The sequence below is a fragment of the Musca vetustissima genome, unplaced genomic scaffold (assembly GCF_032173495.1).
Source record: "Musca vetustissima isolate MV318-11 ecotype Yass unplaced genomic scaffold, APGP_CSIRO_Mvet_v1 utg19638, whole genome shotgun sequence".
Lineage (NCBI taxonomy): Eukaryota > Metazoa > Arthropoda > Insecta > Diptera > Muscidae > Musca > Musca vetustissima.
In genome coordinates, this window is record NW_026881834.1 from 223,796 (window position 1) to 239,548 (window position 15,753).

At 36.2% G+C, this 15,753-nt stretch overlaps 1 protein-coding gene across 1 annotated transcript; it reads right to left on the reverse strand.

The window, feature by feature from the left end:
* Positions 1-9,583: 9,583 nt before the first annotated feature.
* On the reverse strand, positions 9,584-15,244 carry LOC133327887 (uncharacterized). The gene is made up of 5 exons (XM_061536421.1): positions 15,033-15,244; positions 13,685-13,797; positions 11,739-11,895; positions 10,521-11,179; positions 9,584-10,448 (listed from the first exon to the last, which is right to left on the reverse strand). The coding sequence occupies exons 1-5, from the start codon at positions 15,228-15,230 to the stop codon at positions 9,584-9,586; spliced, it is 1,992 nt and encodes a 663-aa protein (XP_061392405.1). The 5' UTR covers positions 15,231-15,244.
* Between the last annotated feature and the right edge of the window lie 509 nt (positions 15,245-15,753).

Sequence of the window (15,753 nt, forward strand, 5' to 3'; positions counted from 1 at the left end):
CATCTTTTTTCTTTGGATTTTCGTCCACCACCGTTCATATTCGTGAACATTATTAAGGTAAAATATTGTTTATCCGAACAATATTTAATAAAGGATTTAATTTATTTATTATTTGAAAAACTAAAATTCTTTTGTTTTATTTTCTTTTGTTTTCATTTCTTTTTATTGCCTCCGCAAACATTGGTCCATTCGAGCCGAATCGAATTGGTGTCCTCAACAACAACAACAAAGAAGAAGAAATAATTGACATTTTTTGCATTTGTTTTCAAAGGCGCTCTGACTCCGTCAGCATCACATCAACAAGAAAACATCCATCCATCATCAATTACTAATATCTCATAATATTGCTTAAGGTGAGTACCGTCAATATTAGTGAGCATACGCGAGTGTTTTTTCTTTGTTTACAAAAAGTTATACTCATTACAGACGTCCGTCTTACAACACCGTCACGCGTTGTTGTTATTGTTATTCTCTTTAAGAATAACACCACTGCATTTTCTCATTTAACGAGAATACTGCAAAAAATAAAGAAAACAAAAAGTGCAGTGAACCAGTGATAGTTGTGTTGGTTTCATAATTTCGTTTTAAAATAACCCTGTCGTACATTCAACTAACTTTAAACTAATTGAAAACTAACTTTTTTTCAATTAGTAGTGGTTGATAAATCGACTTTTTTACCTGTAACCAACTGACTATTTTTACATTGTGATGTCCTACGAAGTAGTCAATTGTCCGAATTTGCACTACTTTCAGTTAACTTTATAGTCAGTTATCCAGCAGTTAACTTATAGTTAACTTTTTGCAGTTAGCTATATATCTACTTGTTTAAATACGCTTTCAGTTAATTTTTTTAAACTAACTATTTGTAAGTCAAATTGTAGTCAGAGAAAAGTTAGTTTTTTGCACGTTAGGTGAAAAGCCACTATTTGTATCTTGCTGAAATAAAACGAGGTTTAAACATTTACATTATTATAAAACAACAATTTATTAATATAAAAAACATAACAAGGATCACATCATTTATCACAAAGATTTTTATAAATATTTTGAACATTTGCGGTTTAATAATAAAAATAAAATTAATAAAATTGGTTTTAAAAATCTTAGGAATGTAAAAAAAAATAGTTTACACATTTGTATTTTGAATAAAAAAATTGTTAAAAATATTAAATTAATTATTAGTTTTAGTTATTTTGTTCTTGATGCACTTAGAGTGGATGCAACGCTTCTTGATTATTTTTAGGGCGTTGCGTAGATCCGCATCTACATTCTCAGAGCCAAGGGATCGGCAGGCATCTGTTTAAATGAGAAATATGTATGAAAATGTGTACATGATTTTAGATTTAAATCATATATATTTTTTCAAATTTACCTGTTAGAACACCATAAAAATAAGGAAAGTCCTTCAAACGTTTTTTTCCATGGATTCCCTTTAAATTTATGTCCATGCACAAATTATTTGCCATTATCCCTGTGAGGGTTTTTGGCAAACGTCCTCTCAATATGGTTTTCATTGTATTTATCTGTGGAGTAAAAAGAAATCATTTAATGGATACATAAACAAAATCAGAAATGTTATTAGGAAACTTACATAGTCATTACGATTATTTTCCGCCTCAAATGTCGTTTACTCGCACTTCTCATGTTTCTTTTTTTCTTCTGTATTAAAAAAATTGTGTGTTCAAACCACATTACATTTAACCACATTATTTATTACATTTAATTAAAAACTCACTGTAAAACTTTAGATAAAATCACAAAACTTTATTCACAAACAAACAAACGACTTTCAATCGACAAATTAAACGCAGGATTTGTTGTTTACAAAATTACACTTCCAAGGCGTACATTAAAATTTACGCCGTTTAAATTGAACGGCGTTGGTGGCCGATCGCCGATATTTTCATACATTTCTTTTGCATTGCGTAGTAGTGGCTTTGTAGCCAGTATATACCAGCTAACTTTAAATTGGTTTTTTTTGTAGTTAGCTACTCATTTGACGACAGGGAATATTCCCATTGTTGTTAGTGTTTTTATCCAAATTCCAATAGTCAAAATTTAAAAAGAATAGAGAAAAGAAGGAATAAAAACACTAACAAATTTCCTAGTCACCAACTGTTGAGTGGTTGTAACAACAACTATCACTGCTTGGCTGTTTATCGTTGAACGATTATTCACACACACGCTCGCACATTTATATCGTAATTTCGAGGGCCGGTTAGTAAGTCAACATACGAAGGCCGGTGAAAAAGTTTGGTAAATTAACATAAAAAATTTTTATTGAATTTTTTTCGCGATTTTTGGAAAAAAACTGAAACTTTTCGAAAACTAATTTGTAAGGTCGACCTCCGGTGCACCCTGCATTTAACTAAAAATTCAGTTTTCATATTTTTTTTATTTATTTACCTATTACGATATTAAATTTGAATAACAATTTTTTGTAATTAATATTTTTCTGGTAAATTTTGTTGTTGTTGGACCTTGAAGTGCATTTTACAGTCCATGCACCCTACATTCGGTCAACATTTTTGAATAATTTTAATGTTTTTCTTCATTTTCTTTAAAATATTTTTGGCAATTTATTTCAAAATTGTTGGGTTCCTCCGGAATAAAGTAATTAGTGTATTATTCGATACACTTAATAAAATTTAGTACACAGACAAAAATTTTGTGATTTTTTCATACACTGTGAAAAATACGGTTGATTATTTTTTGCAGATTTTTTGAGTTTTATTGTATTTTTCGATACAATAAGATAGCAATTTGGTATTTTTTATAAGATCTCAACAATATTTCGAATTTTTTGAAAATATTTTCGTATTTTCTCATTGGTTTTATTCGAAACTTTTTGTTTGGAAGTTGAGATTTAGTATTCTAATATAGAATTTCGTGAAGTTTATGACTTTTTTCAAGTTTTATTCAAGTTTCCTCAATTTTTGATATTTTCTATAGTTTGAAGTTGAGAGTTTCATATATAATTTTCCTACAATGTCGCTTACTCCACTAGATTTCTTCATTCGAGCTGCTGATGCTCTAATCAAATTCGACGCTAATCTTACTTCTCTCCGAGATGAAGATTTTGACATTTACGCACTTGAAATTCAGGCTGCTGAAGTTAAAGAAATGTGGTCCAAGGCGAAAGAAATGTTTGATAAATGCCTTACTCATTTGCAAACTCGTGACGAGGGTGATGCAGATGACTACACATCAGCAGAAATGAAAAACCAGGCTGTTCTTAGAGCCTATATTCATAGCCTTGCCTTGATTAGAAGAAAGATAGATGAAATACGTCCTCAACCGAAGATATCTACTGTTCCTAATGTGTCAAATATGGCAAGTTCTCCTCGCCAGGGTGTAAATGATATTCTGTCTATTTCTCAAATTTCTTTTCCAGCTGAAGCAGCAGCTGACGTTTCTGGCATCATTAATGAAAATAGTTCGCATTCCATGAATTTACCTCCCTGTGACATCGATGTTTTCAATGGCGATTTTCTTTCGTGGCCAACTTTCCGGGACTTATTTTCCGCCGTATTTATTAATAATAATAGGTTAAGTGACATTGAAAAATTATGTCATTTACTAAAGAAAACAAGTGGTGAAGCTAGAGATATAGTTTCAAAGTTCCCATTGACCCATAAAAGTTTCAATTTAGCATGGAAGGCTCTTAAGGAAACCTATGATAATGTTCGAATACTTGTCAATAACCAATTAAAGTTGTTATTTGATATTCCGGTGATTGATAATGAAACAAGTTCAGGATTGAAAAATATTCAAAGAGCAATAAATGGGTGTATTGCTGCTATGGCGATCTATGAAGTTTCTACGAGCGATTGGGATCCCATACTTGTATTTATTTGTATACAAAGGTTGCCTAAAATTACAGTCACGTTATGGGAACAAACGGTTAAAAATAAGTCGGCATTGTCATCTTGGAAAGATTTAGATTGCTTTCTTTCAGAGACAATTCAGACACTTACGTGTCTAAAAGATATTCGTGGTATTGACTCCTCTACAAAGGTTGAAAAGAAGGTTCGGTCCCATTTCTCCAAATCGGTCCCTTCCAATCCAGGACGTACTTCTACGGGCAATTTCTGTGTGTTATGTCCTAACGTAATACATCCATTGCGTTTTTGCCCAGATTTTCTAAAATTAGCAGTTGAGGGTCGTTATTCTGTTCTTCGACGATACAATTGTTGCTTGAATTGTTTAGCTGTCGGTCATGAAGTAAGAAATTGTGTAAGCAAGCATAGTTGTGGGAAGTGTAATAAGCGGCATCACACGCTTCTTCATCGTGAAATTTCCAGTCCTTCCAGACCAGTGACTCCGTCACAACCTCTTTCACATTTAGCTTCAGCCCCACATTCATCTCCCAGTTCTAGTTCAAATAATCCAACAACTTCGCCTGTTTTAACTTCTGGTGCTACCAGTAGGCAGGTATTCCATGTTTCCCAAAATAGGAGTGTCTTATTAGGAACAGCTATCGTTCACATTATACACGATGGTGTCACATATCCTGTTCGTGCCCTTATTGACCCTGCGTCTGAAGCTTCCTTCATCACAGAAAAACTACAGCGTCAAATAGGCATAGCAACTCAGTCCACAATAGCTACGATTTCAGGTGTAAATCAGACTGTTTCCACTACTTCTAGGAAGATGTGTTCTATTACCATTGGTTCCCCAATCGACAAATCGCTATTATTGCCCTCAACGGCGTTTGTTGTTCCAAGTATTTCAGGAAATTTGCCTTCGTTTTCTGTAACTTCAGAATTTGCTTCTCGGATGCCAAATATTCGTTTGGCAGATACGCAGTTATTCGACTGCAGACCTGTAGATATATTGATAGGTGCAGATCTTTATCCAAAGATAATATTACCAGGCACTCATATCAATATATCAGGTACATTAGTTGCACAGGATACGATTTTCGGGTGGATTATTACAGGCCCAGTTCCTAGTTCTCATGTCAGGGTATATTCTACAACTATTTCGGGCACAGTTTACGAAGCAAGGCACAAATCCACCTCTACATCAAAATATTATCCAAATTATTGGCGACAATTTCAGCGTAAAAAAGCTCCAACTCTTAAGAAACATTTTTAAGTATGACACGATTGTTCTTTCCATTATTTCTGCTCGTTTTTCTGAGAGGAAACATTCATAGTTTGTTTTGCTCCACAAATTACCAAATGATACTGCTTTTCCTTCTTCTCATGTGCCTTATTAACTACAGTCCACATTCGCACAAGGTACAGAATCCAAGTCACTTTAGGTCGGATCTCCAATTCTTGTTTTCCAGAGCCATTAATAAATGAATCTCCTATGCATATTGTTAATCGGTTTAGAAAAATGAAAGCGTCAACTCAACAATTCTACTTTCGTTGGATATGAGTTTGTAAAAGGTTTCTTTCCATATAATCGTTATAAGGAAATTTCCGAGACGCGATATACAGACGGAAGATTTAGTGGTAATTCGTAATAAACAAACTTCCACTTCGTGGAATTTAGGTCGGTACGTTTATCCGAGCGTCGAGACTATGTACATATGGTGTTGTAAGAAGACATGTTATCCTTCCGACCAACGAAACGTTGTTTATTATTATCGCAGCATCTTTTCATCTTTTTCGCAGAATGGAAAACATGAGCAAGATTGCCGCTACCCTTCCTAACAGGGAATTTGACACACAAATGGCTCCGGCTAACATTATTAATAATTATCCAGATTCAAAAAAATGAGGTCGAATCAATGGAGGCCACTCCTATCCGGGAGATTGCACTAAGTCCTCCAGTAGTTAGTCCAAGTGATAAGTTTAAAGAAGAACAATAGACATTGAAATGGGTCATCCTGACCATTTTGGCTTTCCGAGCCATTTTTGTATGAAAAAGTAAATATGAATTTAAAAATATGCTCACATTGACGGTCCTACCCTTGAACTTATAGATGTAAACAGATAATAAGTATTTTAAGTTGTAACATCGCTAGATGTTCCAAGGTGGCGGAGAATGTTTAATTAAGAATTATTTTCCAATATTTAAAATTAACTTCAAAATTTCCTGCCGTTAGAATTTGCACATCAATAGCAAAAATACAACTTTGTGTTTTCGCACAAAGTGACTGATGTCAAATTCTAACTAGTAAACAAAAAAGAGCGCCACTTTGCAACAACAAGCGATCACTTGTTTTTTGGATATTCGTCCACATCACATCTTTTTTCTTTGGATTTTCGTCCACCACCGTTCATATTCGTGAACATTATTAAGGTAAAATATTGTTTATCCGAACAATATTTAATAAAGGATTTAATTTATTTATTATTTGAAAAACTAAAATTCTTTTGTTTTATTTTCTTTTGTTTTCATTTCTTTTTATTGCCTCCGCAAACATGGCCTATGTCTGTAATTTTGTATTAAATTTTCAAATAATACAGTAGACACTTCGTTACTTCCCTGTTGTAAACCATTAAAAAATATAAACAAAACTATTAAATTTTGTATTAAAATTTTATTTCATCTTTGTCGCTTCTCTCACATTGTCTTCAGTATTTTTATAATTATAATAATGCTTGGTTACATAAGATTTAATTATATCATAAATATTGGTATCTGTGTTAGGTCGATGTGGAATTTGGAGTTCTCTTCTTCAACAATTAAAATCGGTGAAATGCATTCTCAATTGTTGCAGAGTAGATCCAAATTCTTCTGATATGATTTTTATACATTTTATGTCCCAGCTATTGGAAAAATATAGTTGTCTATGGATACAGGATCAATATAATTGTTTATATGCGATTTACTTCATTTCTTATAGTATATTTTTTGATTTAGTGATTCGATACCATGTTGATTGTTCCGATGCAACAGACACTTGTTTGTAAACTAATTTTGCAAATATTATAAAATTACTTACATTCCCATAAATACATAGGTAGATTGTTTTATTGTTTATGATAAATATAATATTAGATCGCATGTGTTGTATGTGTGTGTGTGTATACAGTCACAGATTGTGGTAACTTGTGGACAATGCGGAACAATACTGGGGGCATGAAGTCCTGGACTGAATGAAAATAGGTAATGCATTTTGTAAGGGACTGGTTGAAATTAGAGGGAGAGAGATAGAAAGGAAATAATGAATACATATATACGTATTTTATGACTATAATATGAAGCTATTACTAGTTAGTATTTCCATACTTTGGATGATTGATTGTAGTACTGTGTGATCCTTAAAAGGACTCGTGTTATTTTACAATGAATTACAACCTCAGTAGAGTTTCTGTTGTCAGGATTTTTTAGAATCACTCGACGGGGGAGTGTTTCGTTACGTTTATTCGTTCGACAGTGTGGTATTGCATTGGTATTTGTACATTTAGTAGTATTAGTTAATTTAGTATATTGGTAAGAGTGTGATTCGTAGTAAATTTTAAATACGATATTATTGCTGATTTACAGGTAATTTAAATTAAATAGTTAACAGTCTTTAGGAAGCCTTATTATGTATGTAAGTAAGTATGTATATTGCGAATAAGTTGCTCTGGTTTGTGTTGATATGTTGGCCGTGGTTGCTCGAAACAAGAAATGCCTAAAAGTATGCAGTGTTTTTGTCGGCATACATAGCAGATGTACATATGTTAACACAGATCACTGAAATACAGTACTGTTAGCAAAAACAGTTGTTGTTACTGTTATTGTCAGGGCCATGAATGCAAGCCACATAGCATGTGTGCGTAGTTGTGTAAATGTGAGAAATACAGTACATTCATAATATGTACCTTGATTGACTGTAAATAATATTCTTGTGTGTGGAAGAAAAATTCTAAACTCATAGAAGGAAATGAAATTATTACTAGTGTTACTATCATTGATATTGTCTACTTAAAAGAGTCGCTTGTAAAGGCCTGGTTATAACATTTAATTTGACAAAAAATAATTGATTTATAAAAAACATATACTAGTGTAAACATTAAAAAAATTGAAAATTCGGCATTTTTAAAAATATTTAATAAACACATTTTCATTCGTTTTTACAGATTTTATAATTTCTCATTGTGATCGTTTCTTGTTTACAATATGCGATAAAATGCCTTTGTAAATGCACTTCCTTTCATAACAACATAGTTCCTTCCTGTCGAGGCAAAACGTTAAGCCTCCTACTTAATTCAATGCGTATGCGTACGAATATACTCCCATTTTAAACTTGCAATGTATTAATATTTGAGGCGTTCAGTGCACTTTTCGTTTAATTCCACATTTCAAAATTCTTAAATTTTCTGTTCACGGCCTTGGTATAGTCATATCTTTACTGAATAATAACGAATTCAGATTATAAAGCGACATTAAAAATAAAATACATTTCATAATCGCTTTTCGTTTTTGGGATTTAATCGATGTGTGCAATGAGCGGTTCGTTCATTCATCAATCGAAATGAAAAATATTATTTAAAACAGCGTCGTCGGAAAATGTTAAACTTTTACAAAATGTTCTGAAATGTGTGAACATGTTCAGCTTAATATTTTTAAGCGTATTTATCTTTAGAGGTGAATAGAAACGTACGCATACGCATGGAATTGGGTACGAGCCTTAAATAAACCGACATCATGAATCGATATGGTATGTGAATGTTGAAGGCTCAAAACTGTAACCATCATGATGTCTGCAAGAAACATATAAACAAACAAACAAACAAACAAAAAACAATTTTTTAATTTTTTCATTTAAAATGAGGTCAAAATCATTTTGGTTTTTATTTTCTTTTTGTAATATTTGCTTTTACTTCTTCCTTTCGCAATAAATACTATTTAATTCAGTTCTGTCATCCTTATTAACTAAAATAACAACTTAGGGGTGTTTTTCTATCAACTAGAGTTTACATTTACAGAATACGATATAGTAAGTACAAATACAAAAAATTATTATTAATATAATAATAAAAATGGTAATGTTCACAAAAATATGACTAACAAGATAACAGCACGGCTCGGTGGCGGCGTCTGCGCACCGTAGCTCGTGCCCGGTACCGATAGGAAACAAACAAAAGTAAAACTAGTTTCAGTTAGTATTTAGTATAGTACATTAACAATCACAATCGTTTGGTCGGAGAGAGGTCCTTCTTCCCTCCACGCACGTAGGTCGGGGGGCGGGGAAGCCCGTACTCGTGGTCGGAAAGCGGACGTTCGAAGCTTAGGACTAAAACAATAACAATGATAAAATAGATTTCTTTGTTTATCTGTTTGGAGTTATTTGGACTAAGGTGTTATTGCTTCATCGTTGAGAGTTTAACTGTTGCTTTAACGGTTTTTGTTGGTGCCCTTGTGGCGAGGATTTGTTTCTTTACATGTAATGAGGTCGAAAGCTCGATTCGATATTTACAAGTGGTTTGGTTGTTGGAGAATTTTTCTCCCATTGGTATTTACACTTAGAGCTACTGCGTACATACTAGGATTAGATGATACGTAGGATTCTTCTGAGAGGAGGATAGGTTGCTTATATTCTAAATTTGACTATGTATTTGGATTAGAGTCTACTGAGTAAGGATGTGGTTGCCACATATTCGAAGTGTTGTTGAACGCGTGTTCAGACCTGATCTCACGCCTGCAACAGCTCGTTGTTGTTTTGCGACTGAGGTGCACCGCTCGATGACGACGACGTATTCTCCAGAGTGGAAGTGATTGTAGAGGAGGCGCTGTTATTGTTTGGACTAGATGCCTCGGTGGAGGGCGCTGTGTTTTGGGCTGATGTTGGTAGCATATTCATAGCAGTTATATTCTGTGCGTTGTTGTTGTTCGATTTCCGTTTGTGCCATGAAAAACTTAGCGCGCTCGCTAGTTTACTGGGTGGTTTCTGTGCAGGTGCAGGTGGCGCTGGAGGTATGGGAATGGCAATGTCGTAGTCGTGACGACCAATGGATGAGGCAGGTGTATGGTGACTATATCCAGAATCGGATCCGAAACTAGAGTCTCCGTGCGCGTAGAGCGGTGTTGCATTTTGGTAGGTTTGCGAGGCAGGATGGTTGTGTCTGTAGCCAGAGGACATGCTTCCGGAGCTATATTCGGGCATGATGTAGGCAGGGTATGATGCGATGGGTAATGGAATGCGGTTGTTGGGTATGCTGCAGGATTCATAGTGGTAGTTTTGGTGATAGATAGGTTCTGTGTAACCATATGCTGGTTCGAGACTGTCTGGTGGAGCTACCATACGGCCTCTTCTTCTATCCACTGAGCGTGGATTCGTTCTAGTTCTCATTGAACTCGTCAAAAAGCCATTTGCACCATTGGATGCACAGTATGGCTGCGGATATCTACCACTACCGATATAGTGCATGCGTTCGCCGAAAATAGTTGCAACTGCTGGGCCTGTTTTATTCTTCAGTTGGGCGTTGATGCGGTTTCGTCTATCCACTTCACTTTCTATGGTGTTGTAGAAGTGGGGCGGGACATGGGCTGACATATTCCTATTGTTGTTGGTATGGTGCATATGATGCAGACTGTGGTGATAGCTTTGTGCTTGAGGATGTAGCTGGTGCGGATATCCCAAAGCCATAAGATTACTTCCGTTGTCATACATGTGCTGCAACGGTGTCAGGTCGGTAACCTCGGCGGTGGATGCCGACGTATTCAAATCTTCGGTTGTTGTACTTCTACGATCATTTCGTGATCGAGCTACGACTGCCGATGACCTGCGTCCCGTTGTTTGTCTCATCATGCCGGATAATAAGGTGGAAGGCCCGCAACTTCTGGTGGTCAAGGAATTCACATTTGTGTTGTTATTACTGTGTGACGAGCTCGAAGACGCCGCAGTAGCCGTTGAGGCGTCCTGATTGGATGAATCCGATGACAGAACACTATTACGCTCGTGCACATTGGTTGATGCATTCGATGTTGTTGGCATAGAGTTGTTGGGATGCTCCAGTTGAGTGTTGGCTGCAGCACTCGTTGACTCGGTATTGTTGGGTTTGTTGAATGAACGCTCTCCTGGCAAGGAGAGTTCGTCCTCAGCAAAATCATCATCTGAATGTAGGGGTGGTTCACTTTCACCGTCAGAATCGCGGTTGGCACCCAATTCCTCGTACACATTGTCGTTCGAGCGATAGGGGTCTGGACCGGGAGAATTTGTAACCAAGAACGGAGGGGATCTCGTCATGGGATATCCGCTTGGGTAGTGAATGCTCTTGGTATGCAACATCTGTACAAAGGAAAGAGAAGATGGAAATCCCGTTAGAAACATAAATGAGAACATTTGTTATAAAGGTATCGAAGAGGCACGACTGTCATAGAGCAACCCGATATTATTTTTGGAATTGTTTCCAGCGTGGCTGATAAAACGGATCACTACACCACACTAACGAGCCTGTGTGTGAAGAACATGATTTGTTTTGACTTAAACGAAGGAAACTTAATACACGCATAATGAACCGAACAATTATGGTTTTCGCTGTCGTGTCGCTTTTGAAGCTATGGTATTCCACAAGGTTAAGATAAACAAGAAAGCTTTGCCGGAAACGCAAATGTCAACATCAAAACACAAAAGACTCTACATTTCTTTGTCGCTACCAAACAATGGAGTCGTTGGAGCAAAAGGAGGCTGTAATTCTACACCTCTAAGGAGTGACATGCGTGCGTGCGTATGCGGGCTTGGGAAACAGGATGTGTTTAAGTAAAATACAACGACTGAAGTGACAGACGCTCTAATCAATTTGAAATTTGTTTTGACATTTCAATGTGAAGTTCAACGGGAGACTTACCTCAATGTTATGATGGTGGCGCATTACCAGAGGTCTGTGATGACCTAGGTGAGCATCGGGATCCTCATAGGTTACGGTATGTCCAGCAGTAAGGGCTGCTAGGGGTCCTCGGTTGGGTGTTTTACAAGGCAAAAGATTTTGAACTTTTCGTTTGTTTCTGCAAATAACAAGAAGATGGAAAAAGTAAAAGATTAGTAATCTACATACACAAATTTAGAGCAACGATGATATAGTAGCGAACACAATTCACCTTTCGTAAAGTTCCCTTTCTTGCTGTTGGCTTTGTAAACAGTATTATTTACATTTGTCGACCAAAGAACAAGAATTGGCTTTTAAATGAAAGTTTCGCACAACAACATCCCTCGAAAGCACTCAAAAGAAGTTAAGTTTTTTCGGGGCAAAGCCACCACTTGATTTTCAATTGGTAACGCCCTGGATTATAATAACATATTTCCAAACGTGAATTTGGTTTTCAATAAAAGTTATTATATAATGAATTACCGCTGTACGATTTGGCGGTGTTAAATTACTTTGTTTTTCGCTGCAGGTCATTTATGTTATTAATAACCCGGTTAACACACATTTTATGGCACTTAAACAATGTCATCAATTTAGAAAGAGTCTACGTCCGACCGTGTCCACCGCCCAAGCCATGTATTAGCATGAAGAAGTGGGCATTGTTGACAACAGTGTTCAACATAATTACCGCTGCTACCATGAACTGGGCTTTGCTCTCTACAGGCTTAAGCTGTTGGCAGCTCATTAGCATAAGTCTAAATGCCGCATTAACTTTAAGACTCGGATAAGCCCGTATTTGAGCGGGCCTATATGTGTATGTGTGTGTGTGCATTCATATTATTAATTTTTGGCTTTATTATAAATTTTAGCCAAAACGAATGGATATTATAAATTACCCTGTCTGTCGAGTTGTTTTCAATCCACAGCTTTACGCTGCAGCTTGGATATGTATGCCAACAACAATTCGAAAAATTAATAATAATATTGTCAGGGTTATGAATAAATAAAACCAATTCCAAGCATTTGGATTGAAAGCCGATGATGGCCTGCCTGCCTGACTGGGGTGGATGTTTGCCGCAAAACTGTGGAATGAAAGCGAGTCTTTAAGAAATTCGTATCCACTTTATTTTGTTAGCACTGTGAATTTGTTCTTGTTCATCGCGTCCTTAGAAGTCCATACCACACACATAGCATGAATTGTGTGTATGTGCCGATTCATATATTTGGAGTGTAGAGGTCCCACGGCAAGGATGGAGCGGGGCAGTCATAAGACCATTATCGTTTATAAGTCTATATAAACAACACACCAGTACCAACAGCAATAACAAGATGAGAAGAAACAAAAACGTCTACTCATAAATAAAATTAAATGTTATTTTATTTATATGGTCTTATGTTAACAAGACATCTAAAAATGAATATGGCCTTAAGGCTGTGTATTTTGCGTGTAAAAGAAATATTACTATCATTTGGCTTGTGCGTACATATACATTACATACATACATATACAGGCTAACAAACATTGCTGGGCTGTCTGTCTCTTTGATTGTTGGAATAATTCCATAAATGCAACGACACATCTCGCATTCGCAACACAGAGAGTGAGAGCAGAAAAGGTGCTAGTAGAACACACATGCATGCAAGGCGCTCCAGCTGGAAACAAACATCACTGCTGGACAGTGATGCCAGCCATATGTATATTTATTGTTTCAAAATTTGGCACTGTTCGACATTTGGCGTATTTGCATAGCCTGAATTGTTGGACCTATGCAAACACAGAATTATCTTGTATATTCATAATAATGAAAGTAAATAGTTGCAGGCGTTAATAGGGGACACTGTCCCACAAAGAAGAACGAATAAAGGAAATACAGTCATGAATGAATGATATGTACATAGTAAATGAATGTAATTCTGACAATACTTACTTCCATACAAACAGCGATGAGATCAATACGACCAACACTAAAAGCAGCGAGAATACGGCAATCATTGCTGATGTCTGCAGAGTTTGACTACTGTAGAGACTGGCATCTAGGATCTACAAATAAAGAAAATAGGTAAAAGATGTTAGCACGTTTAAACCGGTGTAAGACGTAATAAAAATTATATAAAATACGAATATGTCCCCAGCCAATTTTCATTTCATTCAATATTTTGTGAAGCTTGTGACGGCCAAATAGAATGGAGACTAGTTTCCTTTTTAATGGACAAAATTATTAATTTCTTAATACTTAATAAAATTGATTTATTCTGGCTTCTGTTGCTCTGCCGTTCGAAATTGAAAATTTATTGTGTAAACACAAGTGACATACATTCAGTGTTCGGCTTATCGCTTGATATGCTCAAGTCTACTGTAAAAACTGGGGAGATATGCGAACCCCTGACCCAAGCCAATGGTGGCAATTAATCATTTCAATCGGGGAAGGGATCTCAAATAAATATTTAATTTATTTATGGGACATATTACCGTGTGTTTATTGCCCACGCCATAAAGGCGAACATACGAACGGCTGGCCAGTCGATAATAATTAATCGATCATGTATGCCTACCGTAACTATCGGTAACACAATTAAAAGAGGAACAACAATGAGAGGGTTGGGTTCCGTGTATTAAAACAACGGCTACTTGTTTTGGTTTGAAGTCAACATGATCCCATTTGCGGCATACTTAGCTGGTCTTATCTACGGGCCAAGGCAAACATGCCAAGTGTTGACTGCAGCGCGTAATGTCACAAGGAGTGATTTCGAAAGGGGGCTACGATTACGTTGCACACAGTCGCCGAATAGAACATTTCAATTGCTATGTCAATAAACTATTTTTGGCCGTTCTGTTTGTCTTCCGATTTTATCTCTGAGTGAGAATATTGCTGGGCCCATTCCGGGGACTACGGTTGAAAATATGATTTCACAATTGAATTCGAAATCGTAATGTTCTCCCTCTACTACCATGGCAACAAATCAGAAGTTCAATGCACGCGGTAAAGTTTCAAATGCATTTTCGGTGTTTATAATAAATGGATATTTACAACGAGGTCTTGATTTCAGGAAGCAACATTAATGGTCGAATGGGTAAGAAAAAAATTAGTCAATTAAAGAGTTGTCTCTCGGCACATCCTACACATTTGCCTTCGATGGTAGTTACAACAGATGTGTTGGTTACAACAGATGTGTTGGTGAGTACCCGTATCTGTGGCTAAGTTTCCGCGCTAGTACCCATCGACACAAGATATTAATGTAATTTTGCGTTGACACTGACTTTCGATTTAAACTTACCGGTATAGATTCGCACATATCGTTGTCCCAGGCTTGTTGAGCCCTTAACGCCATTTCCTCTTCATTACAATTGGCCGACGCTTCATATACGGCCATAGATGGTGGTCGGGGTGGTGGTGGTATCATGAATTGTGGTGGTGGGCCGAGAGCACCACCACACTCGCTACATTCAAGGACATCGTCGAACATTTTCCACATTTGTAAATAAATAATGCGATTGATGTTTGGCGGGCGAAATAAGTTGTGTTAGCAACACAAAGAAATAAAAATATAACAGAAAACGAAAATGTTGGGAATAGCAATCTTCAATGTCTTGTCATATTTTGCACATTTTTCCTTGGCGGTATGTTAGAGCTGAAACGAGAAAAAAACAGGAAATGTTCGTGTGAATATCAATGACAGCTGTTTTCTTATAATCCAAATCGAAGTTACATGTCCTTTTGTTTGAACATGTCCGCTCATTGCACAAATGCGGCCAACATCTTCTGTCCAGCCTACCCTGTCACTTTAGAATGAAGCCAAACAAATGCTAGTTAAAATAACACTACATTGATATATTCCAGTCGTATTCCACTCAAGGAAATGTATACCTATCCTAGCTGGGGGAAACAACACCCTATGGATTTATACTTTTATTATTTATTGCTCTTTGAAAAAACAAATAATGGCTACTTCATCAATTGACAAAAAATCGTTACCACCCGTTCGTAATTTGTTTCAT

Excerpts from the sequence above, each read along its gene's own strand:
- LOC133327887 (XM_061536421.1), bottom strand. The coding sequence starts at position 15,230 with ATGTGGAAAATGTTCGACGATGTCCTTGAATGTAGCGAGTGTGGTGGT. Across the intron at positions 11,896-13,684 it reads TCATCGCTGTTTGTATGGAA|AAACAAACGAAAAGTTCAAA; the intron begins GTAAGTATTGTC and ends TGTTATTTGCAG. Across the intron at positions 10,449-10,520 it reads CTTATGGCTTTGGGATATCC|GAATATGTCAGCCCATGTCC; the intron begins GCACCAGCTACA and ends CAACAACAATAG.